Source organism: Oncorhynchus clarkii, chromosome 7 (assembly GCF_045791955.1).
Source record: "Oncorhynchus clarkii lewisi isolate Uvic-CL-2024 chromosome 7, UVic_Ocla_1.0, whole genome shotgun sequence".
Classification (NCBI taxonomy): Eukaryota; Metazoa; Chordata; class Actinopteri; order Salmoniformes; family Salmonidae; genus Oncorhynchus; species Oncorhynchus clarkii.
Window position 1 is genome coordinate 33,606,166 of NC_092153.1, and position 22,167 is coordinate 33,628,332.

Here is a 22,167-nt window from a genome sequence, read left to right on the forward strand (position 1 = left end):
GTCATTTGCTCTGAGACCTTGTAGTAGTGGTTCCCCTTGCTCTGCAAGGACCGTGGCTTTTGTGGAGCGATGGGTAACGATGCTTCGTGGGTGACTGTTGTTGATGATGGTCCCTGTTTCGCGCCCTGATATGGGCGAGGGGACGGTTTAAAGTTATACTGTTACAAAGGGCGACAATCATTTAGACATGTTACATTGGCGTTCTTGGGCACAGGGACTAAGGTCGTCTGTTTGTAGATATTACAGACTGGGTCAGGGAGAGGTTGAAAATGTCAGTGAATAAACTTAGTTTAGTAAAAAAATATTTTATTTATCTAAGGAAGGTTTAAAGTTTGGTTTAACAAGATGAATAGATCAACCTTGATTTAAACCACTTTAAGATTTAATCCATGTTGGTGCAACTCACCCCTAATCTTCTCAGGTTTAGCAGCTGAGCCAATTCAACTGAATAAAACATAATTTACTGCACAGTCCAAGAGGGCGGCAGGTAGCCCAGTGTATGGAGCGTTGGACTAGTAACCGAAAGGTTGCAAGATCAAATCCCCAAGGTAAAAATATGTTTTTCTGCCCCTGAACATGGCAATTAACCCACTGATCCTAGGCTGTCATTGAAAATGTTCTTAACTGACTTGCCTAGTTAAATAAAGAGTATATGGATGGAACTAGCTGGTTTTGCACCAATAATTTTTGTCATCTAAAGGCTGAATTCAGTGTTGAAATAAACTATTCTGTACAGCTATTGTCTTTAGGACTTCATGCTGGTATATCTTGTGGAATAAGCCCCTTGACTTATTCCAGGCTTTGTTGTGTTACAGCCTGAATTACAGCCTGAATTCAAAAAATAACCTATGTACACACAATACCCCATAATGACAAAGTGAAAACATGTTTTTAGAAATGTTTGCAAATGTTGTGAAAATGAAATACAGCAATATCTCATTTACATACAGTAAGTATTCACACCCCCGAGTTAAAACATGTTAGAATCACCTTTGGCAGTGATTACAGCTGTGAGTCTTTCTGGATAAGTCTACAAGAGCTTTGCACACCTGGATTGTACAATATTTGCCCATTATTCTTTTCAATATTCTTCAAGCTCTGTCAAGCTCTTGTTGTTGATAATTTCTAGACAGCCATTTTCAAGTATTGCCTTAGATTTTCAAGCCGATTTAAGTCTAAACTGTAACTAGGCCACTCAGAAACATTCAATGTCATCTTCATAAGCAACTCCAATGTATAAGCAAGAGCCAGTTTGGATTTGGCATCAAACCAATCAAATCACATCAACAGCAAAATGTTGTTGTCAGAAAAAATTACTTAGCTAGATGGTTCATTGTTGCCCATGCAAGTTAGGCTAGAAAGCATTTTAGCCAGGTAGCCTAGTTTAGGACATCAAAAATTACTGTTTATCCAACATGAAAAGATGGCATTGCCATTCATCTAGTCTACAAGTAGAGTCAACATGTTTTTTCTACTTTTGTGCTTGTGCATAAATCAGTACAATGGACTGCCACATGATATTTAGCAATGTTGACTTGGCTAAATCATTTTTGGTATCTTTAAGTTTGTTTCCACTGTATGAGACTAATCATTATATAGCCTAGTTGATTTGATGATGTTTAAGTTGAAATGGTGCCAGAATAGCGGAGGCAGTGCCCCTGTTGTGACTTGCTGTAACTCTCAGTGATTCTAAATCAGTAGTTGTTTATTAAACTGTCAGAAACATTAACTTGCTTTAACTTGTAGGGCATGTAACTGTTTGTTACATGCAATATTTGTTTTGTGGACTTCACCGGACCGATGTTGCTCTCCGGTTTTGAAGTTAAACAAATGTATGTGTGAATTTATTCCACCACTGCGTGACTGTTGTCTTTTTGTTGTTTCGGCCTCATTTTATGTCATGGTGGCGTATGAACAAATAGGTTACAGAGCCAACAACGCAATTATCACAACATAGGTTGTTAAATTGATTTTATTCCTGGCTAAGCTTCCCCAAGTCTAGGTCCAAAATGCTTCTTAACAGCTTTTACCCACAAGCCATAAGACTGCTGAACAGCTAATCAAATGGCTACCCAGACTATTTGCATTGTTCACCTCCCCCCCCCCCCCCCCCCCCCCCACCTTTTTTATACGCTGCTGGTACTCGCTGTTTATTATCTATTATCTATGCATAGTCACTTTACCCCTACCTACATGTACATATTACCTAAATTACCTCAACTAACCTGTACCCTTTAAAAAAACTTTAAAACTGCATTGTTGTTTAAGTAAGCATTTTGTCACCTTTATTTAACCAGGTAGGCTAGTTGAGAACAAGTTCTCATTTGCAACTCTGACCAGGCCAAGATAAAGCAAAGCAGTTTGACACATACAACAACACAGAGCTACACATGGAATAAACAGACATACAATCAATAATACAGTAGAAAAATCTATATACAGCATGTGCAAATGAGGTAGGATACGAGAGGTAAGGCAATAAATAGGCCATGGTGGCAAAGTAATTACAATATAGCAATTGAACACTGGAATGGTAGGATGTGCAGAAGATGAATGTGCAAGTTGAGATACTGCGGTGCAAAGGAGCAAGATAAATAAATAAATAAATACAGTATGGGGATGAGGTAGAGGTAGATTGGATGGGCTATTTACAGATGAGCTATGTACAGGTGCAGTGATCTGTGAGCTGCTCTGACAGCTGGTGCTTAAAGCTAGTGAGGGAGGTCAGAGTCTCCAGCTTCAGAGATTTTTGCAGTTCGTTCCAGTCATTGGCAGCAGAGAACTGGAAGGAGAGGCGGCCAAGGGAATAATTGGCTTTGGGGGTGACCAGTGAGATATACCTGCAGGAGCGCGTGCTACGGGTGGATGCTGCTATGGTGACCATTGAGCTGAGATAAGGCGGAGCTTTACCTAGCTGAGGCTTGTAGATGACCTGGAGCCAGTGGGTTTGGCGACTAGAATGAAGCGAGGGCCAGCCAACGAGATCCTACAGGTCGCAGTGGTGGGTAGTATATGGGGCTTTGGTGACAAAACGGATGGCACTGTGATAGACTGCATCCAATTTGTTGAGTAGAGTGTTGGAGGCTATTTTGTAAATGACATCGCCAAAGTCGAGGATCGGTAGGATGGCCAGTTTTACGAGGGTATGTTTGGCAGCATGAGTGAAGAATGCTTTGTTGAGAAATAGGAAGCCGATTCTAGATTTACATTTGGATTGGAGATGTTTAATGTGAGACTGGAAGGAGAGTTTACAGTCTAACCAGACACCTAGGTATTTGTAGTTGTCCAGATATTCTAAGTCAGAACCGTCCAGAGTAGTGATGCTGGACGGGCGGGCAGGTGCGGGCAGCGATTGGTTGAAGAGCATGCATTTAGTTTTACTTGCATTTAAGAGCAGTTGGAGGCCAAGGAAGGAGAGTTGTATGGCATTGAAGCTCATCTGGAGGTTAGTTAACACAGTGTCCAACAAAGGGCCAGAAGTATACATAATGGTGTCGTCTGCGTAGAGGTGGATCAAATAATCACCAGCAGTGAGAGCGACATCATTGATGTATACAGAGAAGAGAGTCGGCCCGAGAATTGAACCCTGTGGCACCCCCATAGAGACTGCCAGAGGTACGGACAACAGGCCCTCCGATTTGACATACTGAACTCTATCGGAGAAGTAGTTGGTGTTCCAAGGAGAAGTAGTTGGTGTTCCAAGCGAGGCAATCATTTGAGAAACCAAGCCTGTTGAGTCTGCCAATAAGAATGTTGTGATTGACAGAGTCGAAAGCCTTAGCCAGGTCAATTTTGGGCTTAGTTGTCACCCAAATGCATGTCACTGCCCTTTTAACCATTTAAAAGCACAGCAAAGTTCAATTTGGAATATAATGTCAAATATTTTGTTAATTTATACAACAGATGAATGTGATCTGGATTGCATTTGAGATTACAGTAAATTAAAAGTACAAGGTGCAAGTGATCAATGCCATTCGAGATTCTGCACAGATTATTACAGCAATTGTGAAGATCTCCACAGACCTGTAACGACCGTCGCATGCTATTTGATTACACAAGTCTAATGATAATCTCCAAGTCTGAGCCCACCTTCCACATTGAGGGGCTTAGCCCAGGTATTAGCCGAGGAATAGACAATGAATTCAACAAATCAATAGCCTCTGTGATCCAGTCCATACCCGCCATCGACCCATCACAGCTTCCCTTTTACCTACCATCAAGACCAGCTCCAACCATCCAGCCATGGGATATAGTGACTTCAGAAAGTATTCACACCCCTGGACTTTTTCAAAATGTTGTTGTGTTACAGCGTGAATTTAAAATTTATTAAATTGAGACTTTGCGTCACTGGCCTACTCATAATACCCCATAATGTCTATGTGGAATTATGTTTTTAGATATTCTTACAAGCCTAAATAAGTTCAGGACTAAAAATGTGCTTAACAAGTCACATAATTAGTTGCATGTGTGCAATAATTGTGTTTAACATGATTTTTGAATGACTACCTCATCTCAGTACAATTATATGTAAGGCGGCTAAATAAATGACCGCATACTACTCAGATAAAGCCTATAGACCATTGCAGGAATAGGCCTGTAACTTCCATGTCAACTAAGCAAAATACATAGGCCTAAAGCCAACGAATAAAAACAGGAGAAAGTATCCTGATGAAAATGCTGGTTCTTTCAATCACATTTATCTCTCTAGTCTGCCTCCCTTTCTATTTGTCTTGACTTGAGCTATTGAAGTACAAAATTGTATCAAATCATCAACTGGGTGCTGCCTGAATTGGCTGTCAATAGCGAACTTGCAACATTGTATCAACTAGCCTATTCTGGGACCTGTGCCAGTGAGCTCAGGACATACAGCTGTTTTTTATGACATTTCCACTGGATATATGGGATCATCATATCACGATATTTCACTCTTTCACATCAAGGCTTGGTGATTATTAAAAAATTCGCAATGGATGTAAATAAATATACGTATATGTTGTTGACTTATTGTGTGAGGTGAAGAAAAAATGACACTTTCCTACATTAATATGTTTCTCACAAGTGTAGCAGGTTGTGAACTTTACAAACAACCTTTCCACTCTGAGAATGAGAATGTTAAATTTCTGTTATTAATTAATTCATTAACCAAAATGAATGTAATCAAATGATGGGGGATTAATGGTACATTTACTGGGTGACATACAGTACCAGTAAAAAGTACCAGTTAAAAGTTTGGACACACCTACTCATTCAAGGGTTTTTCTTTATTTTTTTACTATTTTCTACATTGTGGAAAAGACATCAACATGCCAAGAATGTGCAAAGCTGTCATCAAGGCAAAGGGTGGCTACTTTGAAGAATCTAAAACACAGTTGAAGTCGGAAGTTTACATACACTAAGTTGACTGTGCCTTTAAACAGCTTGGAAAATTCCAGAAAATGATGTCATGGCTTTTGAGGCTTCTGATAGGCTAATTGACTGTTTGAGGCAATTGGAGGTGTACCTGTGGATGTATTTCAAGGCCTACCTTCAAACTCCGTGCCTCTTTGCTTGACATCATTGGAAAATTAAAAGAAATCAGCAAAGACCTCAGAAAAAAACTTGTGGACCTCCACAAGTCTGGTTCATCCTTGGGAGCAATTTCCAAACGCCTGAAGGTGCCATGTTCATCTGTACAAACAATAGTACGCAAGTATAAACACGCAGCCGTCATACCGCTCAGGAAGGCGTTCTGTCTCTTAGAGCTGAACATACATGAGAAAAGTGCAAATCAATCCCAGAACAACTGCAAATAACCTTGTGAAGATGCTGGAGGACACAGGCACACAAGTATCACAAACTAGATGGCGTCATGAGGAAGGGAAATTATATGGATATATTGAGGCAATATCTCAAAGCATCAGTCAGTTAAAGTTAAAGCTTGGTCAAAAATGGGTCTTCCAAATGGACAATGACAATCAAAGGGCAAACAATTCACATAATGAAATAATGAATGCGCAAGAATTGGCAGGACACCGCTGAGCACATTCTGAGAGCTGAGTGCATGCATTCTGGAAAGAGAGGTTTGCCAGACACCCCTCTATTCCTTCTTGTTGTAACATTTTAAATTACACTCAAGACATTATCTTCACACATATTTTATGCTTTTCATTGACAGCTACAACTCAATTAGCTAAAAATATGTTTTCACTTTGCCATTATGGGGTATTTTGTGTAGATTGGAGAGTAAAATTCAGGCTGTAACACAACAAAATGTGTAATAAGTCCAGGGGTATGAATATTTTCTGAAGGCACTGTATGAATGAGAAGTTGGTTAAGGTAGAATAAAAAATAAAAAGCAACAAGCCCAGACGGATTACCTGGCAGGCTCATTAAAGAGTTTGCTTACGAGCTAAGTGGAGCCATGGCCGTTATCCTAAACACTTCCCTCGATCAAAGTGTGGTCGCAAAGGAGTGGGAAGCTGCTACTGTGGTGCCCCTCCCCAAGACAAACCCACCCAGTGTTATCAAAATCAGACCGATCTCCCTTACCTTCTTTCTATGCAAAGCAGCCGAGAGCTTCATCTCCCAGTGGGCAGTAGGATACATCCTTCCCCAAATCTATGACCATAAATTTGGCTGGATCAAGGGTCATTCCACCACCCACTGCCTCTTGGACCTTACCAACGAGCTGTATAAGCACTCCGATAAGCCTGGCTTCATCTGTTCACTGGTCACCACTGAGTTTAGCAAGGCCTTTTAAAGAGTCTGCCAAAATGTGTCCATCACCAGACTCCTAGACATGGGGCATCGAACATCACTAGTCAGGTGGATCACTGACTTCCTATCTAACAGGCACCAGGCAGTGAAGTACCTTGGCTCCATGTCGGACAGTGTCATGTGGCCTCCCCCGGGGAATATTGCTTGGACCCCTGATGTTCATTGCATATATCAACATTGCAGCAAGCAACGCAGCAGTGGACGTTTATGGATGACCTTAGTAGAGGTGCAACCCCAAACTGCACCCTTATCAATTCAACAAGATCTGTCCGACCTGGAGTCATAGTCCAGAGACACGATTCTCCACCCGTAGAAATGCAAACTACTTCACACCTACCACCACTGCACATCAATAACTCAAAGCTCCTGAGAGTTGAAGCCATAAAAATCCTAGGCATCCTCATCCAGGCAGACCTCCGTTGGACAGTACAGGTGGATGTGATCTTCAAGAAGGCCAGACAATGCCGAAATACAGTGCCTTGCGAAAGTATTCGGCCCCCTTGAACTTTGCGACCTTTTGCCACATTTCAGGCTTCAAACATAAAGATATAAAACTGTATTTTTTGTGAAGAATCAACAAGAAGTGGGACACAATCAGGAAGTGGAACGACATTTATTGGATATTTCAAACTTTTTTAACAAATCAAAAACTGAAAAATTGGGCGTGCAAAATTATTCAGCCCCCTTAAGTTAATACTTTGTAGCGCCACCTTTTGCTGCGATTACAGCTGTAAGTCGCTTGGGGTATGTCTCTATCAGTTTTGCACATCGAGAGACTGAATTTTTTTCCCATTCCTCCTTGCAAAACAGCTCGAGCTCAGTGAGGTTGGATGGAGAGCATTTGTGAACAGCAGTTTTCAGTTCTTTCCACAGATTCTCGATTGGATTCAGGTCTGGACTTTGACTTGGTCATTCTAACACCTGGATATGTTTATTTTTGAACCATTCCATTGTAGATTTTGCTTTATGTTTTGGATCATTGTCTTGTTGGAAGACAAATCTCCGTCCCAGTCTCAGGTCTTTTGCAGACTCCATCAGGTTTTCTTCCAGAATGGTCCTGTATTTGGCTCCATCCATCTTCCCATCAATTTTAACCATCTTCCCTGTCCCTGCTGAAGAAAAGCAGGCCCAAACCATGATGCTGCCACCACCATGTTTGACAGTGGGGATGGTGTGTTCAGCTGTGTTGCTTTTACGCCAAACATAACGTTTTGCATTGTTGCCAAAAAGTTCAATTTTGGTTTCATCTGACCAGAGCACCTTCTTCCACATGTTTGGTGTGTCTCCCAGGTGGCTTGTGACAAACTTTAAACGACACTTTTTATGGATATCTTTAAGAAATGGCTTTCTTCTTGCCACTCTTCCATAAAGGCCAGATTTGTGCAATATACGACTGATTGTTGTCCTATGGACAGAGTCTCCCACCTCAGCTGTAGATCTCTGCAGTTCATCCAGAGTGATCATGGGCCTCTTGGCTGCATCTCTGATCAGTCTTCTCCTTGTATGAGCTGAAAGTTTAGAGGGACGGCCAGGTCTTGGTAGATTTACAGTGGTCTGATACTCCTTCCATTTCAATATTATCGCTTGCACAGTGTTCCTTGGGATGTTTAAAGCTTGGGAAATCTTTTTGTATCCAAATCCGACTTTAAACTTCTTCACAACAGTATCTCGGACCTGCCTGGTGTGTTCCTTGTTCTTCATGATGCTCTCTGCGCTTTTAACGGACCTCTGAGACTATCACAGTGCAGGTGCATTTATACGGAGACTTGATTACACACAGGTGGATTGTATTTATCATCATTAGTCATTTAGGTCAACATTGGATCATTCAGAGATCCTCACTGAACTTCTGGAGAGAGTTTGCTGCACTGAAAGTAAAGGGGCTGAATAATTTTGCACGCCCAATTTTTCAGTTTTTGATTTGTTAAAAAAGTTAGAAATATCCAATAAATGTCGTTCCACTTCATGATTGTGTCCCACTTGTTGTTGATTCTTCACAAAAAAATACAGTTTTATATCTTTGTTTGAAGCCTGAAATGTGGCAAAAGGTCGCAAAGTTCAAGGGGGCCGAATACTTTCGCAAGGCACTGTATACTGTAGCTCCGTCCCACAGGAGGACATGGTGATGATGTACACCAGATACATACAGCCAATGACAGAATATGCGCCGCAAGTGTGGCACTCTGGTTTAACCAGCAAACAGCGGGACAGGATTGAGGGCGGTGCGCATCATACACTCTTTTAAAAAAAGGTGCTTTCTAGAACCTAAAAGGGTTCTTCCTTAGCACTGACGGTTATTTATTATTTAACTAGGCAAGCCAGCTAAGGACACATTTTTATTTACAATGACAGCCTAGGAACAGTGGGTTAACTGCCTTGCTCAGGGGTAAAATGACAGATTTTTACCTTGTCAGCTCAGGGATTTGATCTAGCAACCTTTGCGGTTACTGGCCCAACACTCTAACCACTAGGCTACTTGCAGTCCAAGAAGATATGTATGTTAAAGTTTTTATAGTTTTTATTGCGTTGATGATTTTCTTGTGCAAAGTGTATTTGTGTGAATTGTGTCAAATAATTCCGTATCGGCTGCCATTGATACTGTACTTTGTAATGTCGAATTTGAAATAAACCATTCAATAAGAACACATTTATAGTTACAGTAATCTCAAAATCGCAACAGTGAATCTATTTAGCTTTTAAGTGATCACTCAACAGTCAATCTCATAATAGCACTTTGGTAATAATCAATGACAAATATCAAAGCTAAACAGGGTTCGGCTTGTTTAAAACCCTGGATGGGCAACCAAAGGGTAGCTGAAGATAGATCAATTCTCATGTCAGAGGTGCTGTCCAACCTTAGAGTTTTTTTTCTGATAGTGGAAAGAAAGTTGAAGATTTGACATAGTTTTAAAGGCAGAAATTGAACATGTTTTTATAGAAGGTGTGTCTATGTTTAAATTTGATTACCATGATGACAATCCTGTGGTTGGATTTTCACCCTCAAAACAACAGTTGATAACTTTTTCAAATTCAATGTATTTTTCATGTAGATTCCTTGTCACAATACACATTGACAAATTACATTGAAACAATGTCGATTCAACCAGTTTTTTCCCAGTGGGATGCTCGATATGATAATTATTTGAACCAGATTCTTCTGGTCTTTGGGCAAAATATTATCATTATGTTATTGAAATGGCATTATCGTAATGTTCTGCCACAAACCTCATGTTTTAGTATTGTCTTTGTTATGTAGGTGTTGAAATGTAATTGCAAACCTTTCATAGTCACCACTCTAGTGAACATATATTTTATTGGTAGATGTCAATGTTGTTGATAGTTTAGTAAATAGCCTTCTATTATTTTATGGTGAATCTTCATAATTACCTTTTATCTTTTAGTGAGGTGGCAACATGGTAAAAGAGAGTCTCCGAGCCTGGGTCCAGGACGCTGAGGATATCCTGGTGCACATCAATGTTGGAGGCCTGAAGCGCAGCCTGTTCTCGAGCACTCTAAGTAATTTCCCCGATACACGTCTGGGACGCCTGCTGGCCTGCGAGTCCGAGGAGGCCATATTGCAAGTTTGCGACGATTACGACGCTCAACAAAAGGAGTTTTACTTTGACCGCAACCCGGGACTCTTCCCTTACGTGCTGCAATTCTACCAGACCGGCAAACTCCACATCATGGAGGAACTGTGCATCTTCTCTTTCTGCCAGGAAATTGAATACTGGGGAATCAATGAGTTCTTCCTGGACAGCTGCTGTAGCTACCGTTACCATGATCGCAAACTAGAGAGCCGCCACAAGAGCTGGGATGAGGAGAGTGATGTTAGCAGTGTGGACACTTCTGTGGATGAGATCTCAGACCTGAACAAGGACATCCAGCACTTCCAGGAAATGCGCTGTGGAAACGCCCGGAAGTACCTGTGGCTGACTCTGGAGAACCCGGGCTACTCCATTCCCAGTAAGCTTTTCAGCTTTCTCTCCATAGTTGTGGTTCTGACCTCCATATCCATCATGTGCATTAACAGCCTTCCAGAGTACCAGCACTTTGACGAGGATGGCAAACAAGTGGAGGAGCCGACCCTGCAAGCGCTGGAGTTCTTCTGCATCTGCTGGTTCACCTTTGAGGTAGTGACGCGGATGCTTTTGGCGCCCAACAGGAGAAAGTTCTTCCGCCACCCGCTTAACATAATCGACATTGTGTCGGTGTTGCCCATCTATATCACGCTGCCTATTGACCTGGCGTTGGGCAGTGAATCAGAGCTGGGGAACCTGGGCAAATTGGTGCAGGTGTTCCGCCTCATGAGGTTATTCAGGGTTCTGAAGCTGGCCAGACATTCAACAGGCCTCAGGTCTTTGGGAGCAACGCTAAGGGTGAGCCATACCACTACAACTACACTACCCCATTATATGTGAAAGTATCATATCACATCTATCATACATTTTCATACAGAACATGACGTTATAATTGTGAGTCAATCTGTGTTGATAGTGTTAGGCCTAAAAAACTGAACAGACAGCTCTGTGTTTGAGCTGTCTGTTCAGTTTTTTAGGCCTATTTTGTATCACAAATTGCATAATTCAAACTAGAAACTGAACAGGGGTAATCTTGGAAGGCACTGCCTTTATCTCTGATCCATTTGGAGAAGTGTATTACAGGGCATTCAATTCCCAAATCATTCACCACCCAATCCTCACCTGTATTGTCTTACAAAATAAAGTCATAATCTAATATAACATGCAAATGATCACAAATAGAAGAATTTCTGAATTTAATGGAATTTATATCACATACCCACTCTGACATATTGTGTTTATCTGCCACTGTGTGTCTCTGTAGCACAGTTACAGGGAGGTTGGCATCCTGCTGCTGTACCTGGGCGTGGGTGTGTGCGTGTTCTCTGGCTTTGCCTATACTGCAGAGTATGAGGAGGACGTGGGGCTGGATACCATTCCTGCCTGCTGGTGGTGGGGCACTGTCAGCATGACCACCGTGGGCTACGGCGATGTGGTGCCCGTCACGGTGGCCGGCAAGCTGGCGGCCAGTGGCTGCATCCTGGGTGGGACCCTGGTGGTGGCCCTGCCCATCACTATCATCTTCAACAAGTTCTCTCACTTCTACCGCAAGCAGAAGGCCCTGGAAGCCTCGGTGAGAAACAGCAACAAGAAGAAGGTCAAAGTGTGCAGTGACAATGTGCAGGAGGAAGAGGATGAGAATGGGGGTTTGGATAGGGATAGCCAGTGTCTGGAGGAGCTGGATGAGGATGAAGATGATAGAGGAGTGGTAAATTATAGCTATGTTGATCATCCACCGCTGCCTATGGAGAGGTCCAGCCCGTTGGCGAGGAGGAAAGAGTTCTTCAACTCTGAGTGCTTCACCATAAACACAGGACAGATGACAGAAGAATTATTACAGGGAAAGTAAACACAGTATATACATGAACTGAAATTAATTATAAGCACCCCATGTTCTCTGTTCGGTTTGGTGTTACCATAAGGTATTGATTCAGCACTGTGCTGTCTCTGGGTTTGAAGGAACTCTTCCTGAATCCAAAATTGTGACACTGTTAATGGGAACTAATGCCATTGTAATGAAGCTAATATCAAGCCTCCACTAGTTCCTATGGTGTCTTCTGCTTGCCCTGTACAGAACAGAGATTAATTTTGATATGCTCCATCAACACCCCATTCTGAAGTTGTGCAGTGTTCTGTTACTGTATACTTTTAATCACAACTTAATACCAAATTATACCATGTATTCCTTGTTGGAATGCCTACTTCCTCTTCATATTTGTGAGGGTCTCCTATTACAAAATAGAAAAGAGGGTACACAGAAGCATTGTTAGTGCCCACAGCCACTTAGGAAGTTAGCTGTACATGTATGATTGACAAAAGCAGCTATATTGCAACACTGCGCTACGATTTCAGACTGTAGACTGTTGAATGAAGCATATCAGGACAGTCTCATGCCAGTGTTTCCTCGAGCTTCACAAATGTCTTTCTTTACTTTCCATCTTCTCTTATAGTGCTTCGCTTCCATCAGCCCTCCATACACTCCATGAATCCTAAATCTTAGCCCCATATGTATGTACAGTAACTCCTCCACTGTGTATCAATGCTAACAGGGAGCAAGGCTGTGTGCTTGATGAGTGGAGAATATCCCTATGGTATTGTATACACTTAAACTGTGGCAATGCATGTGTAGGTCCACAGTACTGATGGGTGGGTTTCTTTCCTTTGCAAAGCAATACAGTTGAAATCCTAGCCTAGGTCTATATCTACTCTATAGGTTGGAACTTGGAAGAGTTAAGCAGTTGTGCACTGACATCACCTAACTGACAGTAGCCAGTGCTGCATTTAGATGAAAGAGGAAAATTATACAAATAAATTGTCTTGCTCAAAACAAATGAATGTATGACACAGCAAACACTTATTATAACATGCAGCTTTAGACAATCCTAACAATTTCCCCTTTTTTAGAGAATGCATACAGTATTGCCACAGCTAGAGCAAGTTTTGAGTGTATAAAGTGTGTAAAAATGTCTGGACACTGCATGTTCTCAAAATCAACATTGTGGGAGGCATTCTCCGCAAGGTCGGCAGAACGCAGATGTTTCCAGGGATCAGGCGTCTTTTTACGCCTGTTATGTTAGGTAAGGTGGGAAGTAATGGCCCTGCTGTACGGTTGAGTGTTGCAATCCACATACAGTGCTGTACTGTACTAATACTGTACTAATGCCTGCTGACTGCAGACTGGCCTGCTTGGAGTACCCATCTTTCCGGAAAGTTTGTCATGTGTCAGAATCCATTAAATGTAACACAAGCTTAGCTCCTGGAACATTAAGGGAATCATTCACCTGATTGAAAACAGATCCTTCCCCCACAGCAACCTTGTCGACTCTACTTAAAGACCAACATCTTGTAAGGCAAAGTAGTAGTCTACAGTACTTGTCATTTTCTTTGCATTATTTTCAATCATTTTGGCAACTATAATTTACCATGTTAAATTTCTCTCTTATGATAAGGTAATACTTTCAGACATGGCCGGTGACTCTGCTGGAAATATTCATCAATCATTTTGTGAACTTGACTCCTCATCCAAATGTCTTGCACAACAATGTGCCATAGGACACTATTTGTTGCGTATGTTAATCAATGTCATGCTTCAAGTCTGGCTGCTTCTCCCAGCAGTCAAAATTGGGAACATGACATAATTTTCTTGTTTGGTTGAGAAGATGTCAAAATGACAGAAACATTAACTTGCTTGACCATGCTGAATTTATTCTACCACTGTGTCTTCTTATTGTCGCGGCCTTTAGGCCTATACTGTATATCACGGTCACAAGGCATATGAATTAACAGGTTATAGAACAAACAACGCAATTATCACAAAACATAGGTTGCTGCCAGACAGTCCTAAGTAAATTATTGCTTGAGAAATTGCTCTTTTTAAGAAGCTATTTTTGTTTCTGTTGGACCATTTTAATTGAAAACAATCACAGTAAGGTACTTCATTAATTGAAAAGATTTGATATTGAGATAAAACCATATGTATTTTTTCTGGTTGCTGAAATGACTTTAACAAAACTTCCTTTTTAAATTAATATACAACATTTCCTGTTGCTTTTCATCTTCTACTGCTCTCACACCCTTCACATGCCCATCCATGTTTTCTAGTCGTTTACTTGAACTGTTACACAGAGCTTTGTTCATTAAACCAAATTGAGATGTTTCATTGTGGCCACTTGATATGATTTGCTGTTCATGGTGCAATGCAAGTCATCTATGAGTGGTCATAAGAAAGTGAAGATATTGAAAGCTTTGAAAGTCAATGCATTTCAAATGAATAAATGCAATATAAAACCTGCTGTTGAGCATTGCTTATAAAGGTCGAAATAGTTTTGTACGTAGTTATGTAACTGCAAAAGCATATTAGGAATAACTTCTACAAACACAAACACACAGACACAGGCTGAAATAGACACCAATGCTCCAGACATCTTGAAGGAGACAAGGCTCAAATTCAGAGTGACCCTATTAAAAATGCATCCCTGCTATTTTAGCAAATAAAACACAGGATGAAATGACAAGAAATAAAGGATAGGAAACAACCTTCACCTTTTATGTTTATGAAGGATTTTAGGATTCTATTTAAGTACCAGTATTTTTCTCTTAACAAGAAAATGAAATTGGTAGTGTGTACATGAAACCTAAATCAATATTATCAATATATGACATCCCAAACACTCATAAAAGTACACTGGTTCCAACATTTATTTCACCTTTATTTAACCAGGTAGGCAAGTTGAGAACAAGTTCTCGTTTACAATTGCGACCTGGCCAAGATAAAGCAAAGCAGTTCGACACATACAGCAACACAGAGTTACACATGGAGTAAAACAAACATACAGTCAATAATACAGTAGAAAAATAAGTCTATATACAATGTGAGCAAGTGAGGTGAGATAAGGGAGGTAAAGGCAAAAAAAGGCCATGGTGGCGAAGTAAATACAATATAGCAAGTATAAACACTTGAATGGTTGATTTGCAGTGGAAGAATGTGCAAAGTAGAGATAGAAATAATGGTGTGCAAAGGAGCAAATTAATAAATACAGTAGGGAAAGAGGTAGTTTGGGCTAAACTATAGATGGGCTATGTACAGGTGCAGTGATCTGTGAGCTGCTCTGACAGCTGGTGCTTAAAGCTAGTGAGGGAGATAAGTTTTTCCAGTTTCAGAGTTTTTTGTAGTTCGTTCCAGTCATTGGCAGCAGAGAACTGGAAGGAGAGGCGGCCAAAGGAAGAATTGGTTTTGGGGGTGACCAGAGAGATATACCTGCTGGAGCGCGTGCTACAGGTGGGTGCTGCTATGGTGACCAGCGAGCTGAGATAAGGGGTACTTTACCTAGCAGGGTCTTGTAGATGACCTGGAGCCAGTGGGTTTGGCGAAGAGTATGAAGCGAGGGCCAGCCAACGAGATCATACAGGTCGCAGTGGTGGGTAGTATATGAGGCTTTGGTGACAAAACGAATGGCACTGTGATAAACTGCATCCAATTTATTGAGTAGGGTATTAGAGGCTATTTTGTAAATGATTGAGGATCGAGGATTGATAGGATGGTCAGTTTTACAAGGGTATGTTTGGCAGCATGAGTGAAGGATGCTTTGTTGCGAAATAGGAAGCCAATTCTAGATTTAACTTTGGATTGGAGATGTTTGATGTGAGTCTGTAAGGAGAGTTTACAGTCTAACCAGACACCTAGGTATTTGTAGTTGTCCACATATTCTAAGTCAGAGCAATCCAGAGTAGTGATGTTGGACAGGTGGGCAGGTGCAGGCAGCGATCGGTTGAAGAGCATGCATTTAGTTTTACTTGTATTTAAGAGTAATTGGAGAGTTGTATGGCATTGAAGCTCGCCTGGAGGGTTGTTAACACAGTGTCCAAAGAAGGGCCAGAAGTATACAGTATGGTGTCGTCTGCGTAGAGGTGGATCAGAAACTCACCAGCAGCAAGAGCGACATCATTGATGTATACAGAGAAGACAGTCGGTCCAAGAATTGAACCCTGTGGCACCCCCATAGAGACTGCCAGAGGCCCGGACAACAGACCCTCTGATTTGACACACTGAACTCTATCAGAGAAGTAGTTGGTGAACCAGGCGAGGCAATCATTTGAGAAACAATACACAAATCAAACACTAATATTTAACACATGCATGACTTCCACTGCATGATTTAAGGAATTAACATTTCAAAACAATTTTCTTGAAATGAAAACTAAATTTAAGGACCCGTGGAGACTTTAGAGTACACACCAGTTCTTAATTCATATTACAGTGCTGGAATGCTTTCCAGAGATTACAACTTCAAAGAATGCGTTTCAATATAAGAGACAAAAACATTAGCCTGCCTATAGAACGTTACTCACAAAGAAATGGCTGTAACAATGTGATAAATCTCAAATAAACATAATCATAATAACATAATAGCAGAGCAGGTTTAGACTGAGGGATATTTTAAAGGTTTGAAGAGTTATAGCGGTGTGAAAAAGTATTTGCCCCCACTGATTTCTCTATTTTGACACTGAATGTTTTTAGATCTTCAACCAACACCTAATATTAGAAAAAGGGAACCTGAGCAAACAAATAACACAACATTCTGATGGTTATTTCATTTATTTGATAAACAAAGTTATGCAAAACCCAACGCCCCTGTGTGAAAAAGTAATTGCCCCATTTACAATCAATAACTGGTTTTGCCACCTTTAGCTGCAATGACTCCAACCAAATTTTCAACTTTCTGTAGTTGTTTATCAGTCTCTCACATCACAGTGGAGGAATTTTTCATTCAGAAATGCTTTAACTCAGAGACATTTTAGGGTTTTTGAGCATGAACTGCTCATTTCAGGTCCTGCCACAACATCTCAAATAGGGTTTAGGTCTGAACTTTGACTAGGCCATTCCAAAACTTTAAATGTGTTGCTTTTCAGACATTCTGTTCTAAACTTGCTTGTGTGTTTTGGATCATTGTTTTGCTGCATGTCCCAGCTGTGCTCCAGCTTTTGAATGGATGGCCTGACATTCTCGCTCAGAATTATTGGATACAGGCGAAGAATAGTGCCGGAGGGGATAGCTGCCGTTTTACGGTCTCCTAACCAACTGTGCTATTTTGTTCGTTTTTCTGCATTGTTTCTAACTTATTTCTTTACTTATTTTGTACATAATGTTGCTGCTACCGTCTCTTATGACCGAAAAGAGCTTCTGGACAACAAAACAACAATTACTCACCTTGAACTGGACCCACATTTTTTTTTTGACAAGTCCGACGCAAAGAACATACTGCTTTTTGAGAACAAGCCCCGTCATTTGCGTGAAGAAAAAACGGAGAAAAGGGGGCAGAGGTCGGCCTGCCTTCTGAGAATTCGTGGATGAGTGAGTAAACCTCCACTATCATCTGTTCTATTGACCAACGTGCAATCATTGGAAAATAAAATGAAATCCTGCAAAGGCCTCAGACAAACCATCAAATAGGCAAAGCGTCAATACAGGATTAAGATTTAATCCTACTACACCGGCTCCAACACTCGTCGGATGTGGCAGGGCTTGAAAACCATTACGAACTACAAAGGGGAAAAGGCCGCGGGGATCCGGGGATCCGAGCCTACCAGACGACCTAAATGCCTTTTATGCTCGCTTCTAGGCAAGCAACACTGAAGCATGCATGAGAGCACCAGCTGTTCCGGCCAGATGGATTACCAGGATGTGTACTCAAAGCATGCGCGGACAAACTGGCAAGTGTCTTCATTGACATTTCAACCTCTCCCTGACCGAGTCTGTAATACCTACATGTTTCAAGCAGACCACCATAGTCCCTGTGCCCAAGGAAGCGAAGGTAACTTGCCTAAATTATTACCGCCCTGTAGCACTCAAGTCGGTAGACATGAAGTGCTTTGAAAGGCTGGTCATGGCTCACATCCACACCATCATCCTGGAAGCCCTAGACCCACTCCAATTCGCATACCGCCCCAACAGATCTGCAAGTGACGCAATCTCAATCGTAACACACACTGCCCTTTCCCACCTGGACAAAAAAACACCTATGTGAGAATGCCGTTCATTCTCTCTGTATTTAGTGTGGTTTACAGCTTATGAGATACTCTACCTCAGGCAAGCAAAACCTCAATAATTCCTTAGATATTGTGCACCAGCTGTTGTTTACAAATTAACATAGTCCACCACTTACCAGACGCTGCTGTTCTATCCTGCCGATACAGCGTATAACCAGCCAGCTGTATGTTGATAAGGTCGTCGTTCAGTCACGACTCCGTGAAGCATAAGATATTACAGTTTTTAAATGTCCCGTTGGTAGTTTAATCTTACCTCGTAGGTCGTCGATCTTTTTTTGTTGCAATGATTGCATGTTAGCTAGTAGAACGGAAAGCAGTGGGGGTTTATTCGATCCCCTATGAATTCTCAGAAGGCAGCCCGACTTCCGTCCTCTTTTCCCCTGTCTTCTCTTATGCAAATGACAGGGATTTGGGCCTGTTCCCGTAAAGCAGTATGGCCTTCATGACTCGTTAAGACCTCTCTGGGACACCCACCTGGCCAAAAGCCAGGGAAATGCAGAGCGCAAAATTCAAATAAATTACTATAAAAATCTAACTTTCATTAAATAAACATGCAAGACAGCAAATTAAAGCTACACTTGTTGTAAATCCAGCCAACATGTCAGATTTCAAAAAGGCTTTTCGGCAAAATCATAAGATGCTATTATCTGATGATAGTACAACAGTAAACAATGAGAGAGTAGCATATTTCAACCCTGCAGGCGTGACACAAAACGCAGAAATAAAATGCCTTACCTTTGACGAACTTCTTTTGTTGGCACTCCAATATGTCCCATAAACATCACAAATGGTCCTTTTGTTCGATTAATTCCGTCCATATATATGCAAAATGTCCATTTATTTGGCGTGTTTGATCAAAAAAACACCGCTTCCAAATTGCGCAACGTCACTACAAAATATCTCAAAAGTTACATGAAACTTTGCCAAAACATTTCAAACTACTTTTTTAATACAACTTTAGGTATTTTTAAACGTTAATAATCGATCAAATTGAAGACGGGATGATCTGTGTTCAATACAGGAGGAATACAAACTGACGCTACTTTTCTGGTCACGCGCCTCTATCAAAAAGTACACATGAAGTGAATCTCGTTCTGAGCTGTGCTACTTCTTCATTACACAAAGGAAAAACCTCAACCAATTTTGTACAGACTGGTGACATCCAGTGGAAGCGGTAGGAACTGCAGGAAAGTCGATTAGAAATCAGGATTCCCCATGAAAACCCATTGAAAAGACAGTGACCTCAATTTTTTTTAATCTGAATGGTTTGTCATCGGGGTTTCGCCTTCTAAATAAGTTCTGTTATACTCACAGACATGATTCAAACATTTTTCGAAACTTCAGAGTGTTTTCGTTCCAAATCTACTAATAATATGCATATCTTATATTCTGGGGATGAGTAGCAGGCAGTTGAATTTGGGCACACTATTCATCCAAAAGTGAAAATGCTGCCCATTATCCCGAAGAAGTTAAAGGAAAAAAAAGCTTATTTCAGTTCATGGTGAGTAATCGCTGTTCTGATGTCCAGAAGTTAGTCTTCGGTTATAAAAGACATTAGCAACAACATTATGTACAGAATACGTTTTAAAAAATAAGTTACAAGCAACGCAAATAAATAAACAAAAAAACACAATTGGTTAGGAGCATGTAAAACGTCAGCCATCTTCTTCGGCGCCATGATATGCCATGATGGTTCCTTCTATTATTAAGGCAAGTCGTCCAGGTCATGGGGCAGCAAAGCATCCCCAAACCATCGCACTACCACAACCATGCTTGACCATTGGTATGAGGTTGTTTCTGTGAAATGCAGTGTTTGGTTTTTTCCAGACATAACGGGACCCTTGTCTTCCAAAAAGTTCCACGTTTGACTCATCTGTCCATAGAACATTCTTCCAAGAGTCTTGACGATCATCCAGGTGCTTCCATGTGCTTTTTTGCAAACTTGACTCTACTTTTTGGACGGCATGGATCTTGTTATGTCTGGTATGGCATGGGTCCCACAATGTGATAAATCTCAAATAAACATAATCAGATAAATAGAGCAGGGTTAGGTTGGGTCATATATTAAAGGTTTGAGGACTTATACATCTACAGTAATTAAATAATTTGAATTAATTAAAAAACAATTGACATAGATCATTATTCCAATTATAACATTACATATAATAAATAAGTTTGGGCTCCCGAGTGGCGCAGCGATCTAAGGCACTGCTTCTCAGTGCAAGAGGCATCAGTACAGTCCCTGGTCCGAATCCAGGCTGTATCACATCCGGCTGTGATTGGGAGTCCCATAGGGTGGCGCACAATTGGTTGGGGTTTGGCTGAGGTAGGCCGTCATTGTAAATATGAATTTGTTCTTAACTGACTTGTCTAGTTAAATAAAGGTCACATTTTTGTTTAAGTTGGCAGGATAAGGCAATATTTGCTTTTTGTTGGAACAAGCAATATTTTCAGAGAACTCAATTGTGCTTTTTGGTCATCAAACTGGGTTATTTCGATGAATTTCTTAATGTCCTTATATGGCGGACCATTCTTGATACACATGGGAAACTGTTGGGCATTGTCGTGTTTGGACTATCATTAAATGTGAAGACTGTATGTTATATTATATTATATACTCTCTAGATTGAATTATTACGTGATTAAACTAATCATGTAAACATTAATTAACTAGGAAGTCGGGGCACCACGGGAAAATGCTTAGAGTTACAGTTATAATTTCTTAAATATAACTCTTCAGAAATGTTCATATCTGATCGTTTAGTCTTATATTAATGAATTATTATTATTACCTCATCAGTTCTGATTACTGAATGTCGCAAACCCTTGGATATCTGCACAAACCCTAGTTTACATAATGAATCAGCAATATACAAATTGGCTTAATTCTTTATTTACTAACTAACTAATCACAGAAATACATAACAAACAAACAGTAGATATTGGTTACTAACAATGAAAGAAAAGTCCCTAGTGGGCTAAGCTGATATCACGGCTTGGTAGACAAAGGAAAGGGGTGGTGGTATTTTCGTTCTAGATTTACGTAATATCGAAATGCAGACTAGTAATTATACGTCTAAGATTTGCTCTTATTCTGTTGTGATTGATAGTCTCAGAGTTTAACTTCTCTAGGGTAGGGGGCAGCATTTGGGAATTTTGGATGAAAAGCATGCCCTATTTAAACGGCCTGCTTCTCGGGCCCAGAAGATATGATATGCATATAACTGGTAGATTTGGATAGAAAACACGCTAAAGTTTCCAAAGCTGTTAAAATAGTGTCTGAGTATAACAGAACTGATTTGGCAGACGAAAACCTGAGAAAAATCCATTCAGGAAGTATTTTGTTTTTGTAGTTTTCTATTCAATGCCATTACCGTATCCATTGACTTTGGACTCAATTTGCAGTTCCTATGCCTTCCACTAGAAGTCAACAGTCTTTAGAAATTGTTTCAGGCTTATATTCTTATAAATGAGAGTGTTTTCTATCTAAATACAAATTGTACGCATATCCTAGATTGTATGCATATCCTAGATTCTGGGCCTGAGTAACAGGTTAGTTTACTTTGGGCACGCTTTTCATCCAGAGCTGAAATAGTGCCCCCTACCCTAGTGAGGTTAACCATTTCCAGCCGTGCAGCCAAAACTACAGCTGTATGGCCTCCGATGGCCTATAGAATTGTAACCATTCCAACGTGGGAACTCCGTCCCAGCATTCTCTGACTTAAGGTATATTTTGTAGGATGGTGTTTTATACTCTGTGGAAGAACAGGCAGTTCTATGACGC

General features: G+C 40.8%; 1 protein-coding gene across 1 annotated transcript; it reads left to right on the forward strand.

The window, feature by feature from the left end:
• The first annotated feature begins 10,070 nt into the window (after positions 1 to 10,070).
• LOC139412588 (delayed-rectifier potassium channel regulatory subunit KCNS2) lies at positions 10,071 to 12,186 on the forward strand. Its single transcript, XM_071159299.1, has 2 exons — positions 10,071 to 11,135; positions 11,602 to 12,186. The coding sequence occupies exons 1-2, from the start codon at positions 10,170 to 10,172 to the stop codon at positions 12,184 to 12,186; spliced, it is 1,551 nt and encodes a 516-aa protein (XP_071015400.1). The 5' UTR covers positions 10,071 to 10,169.
• The last annotated feature ends 9,981 nt before the right edge of the window (positions 12,187 to 22,167 follow it).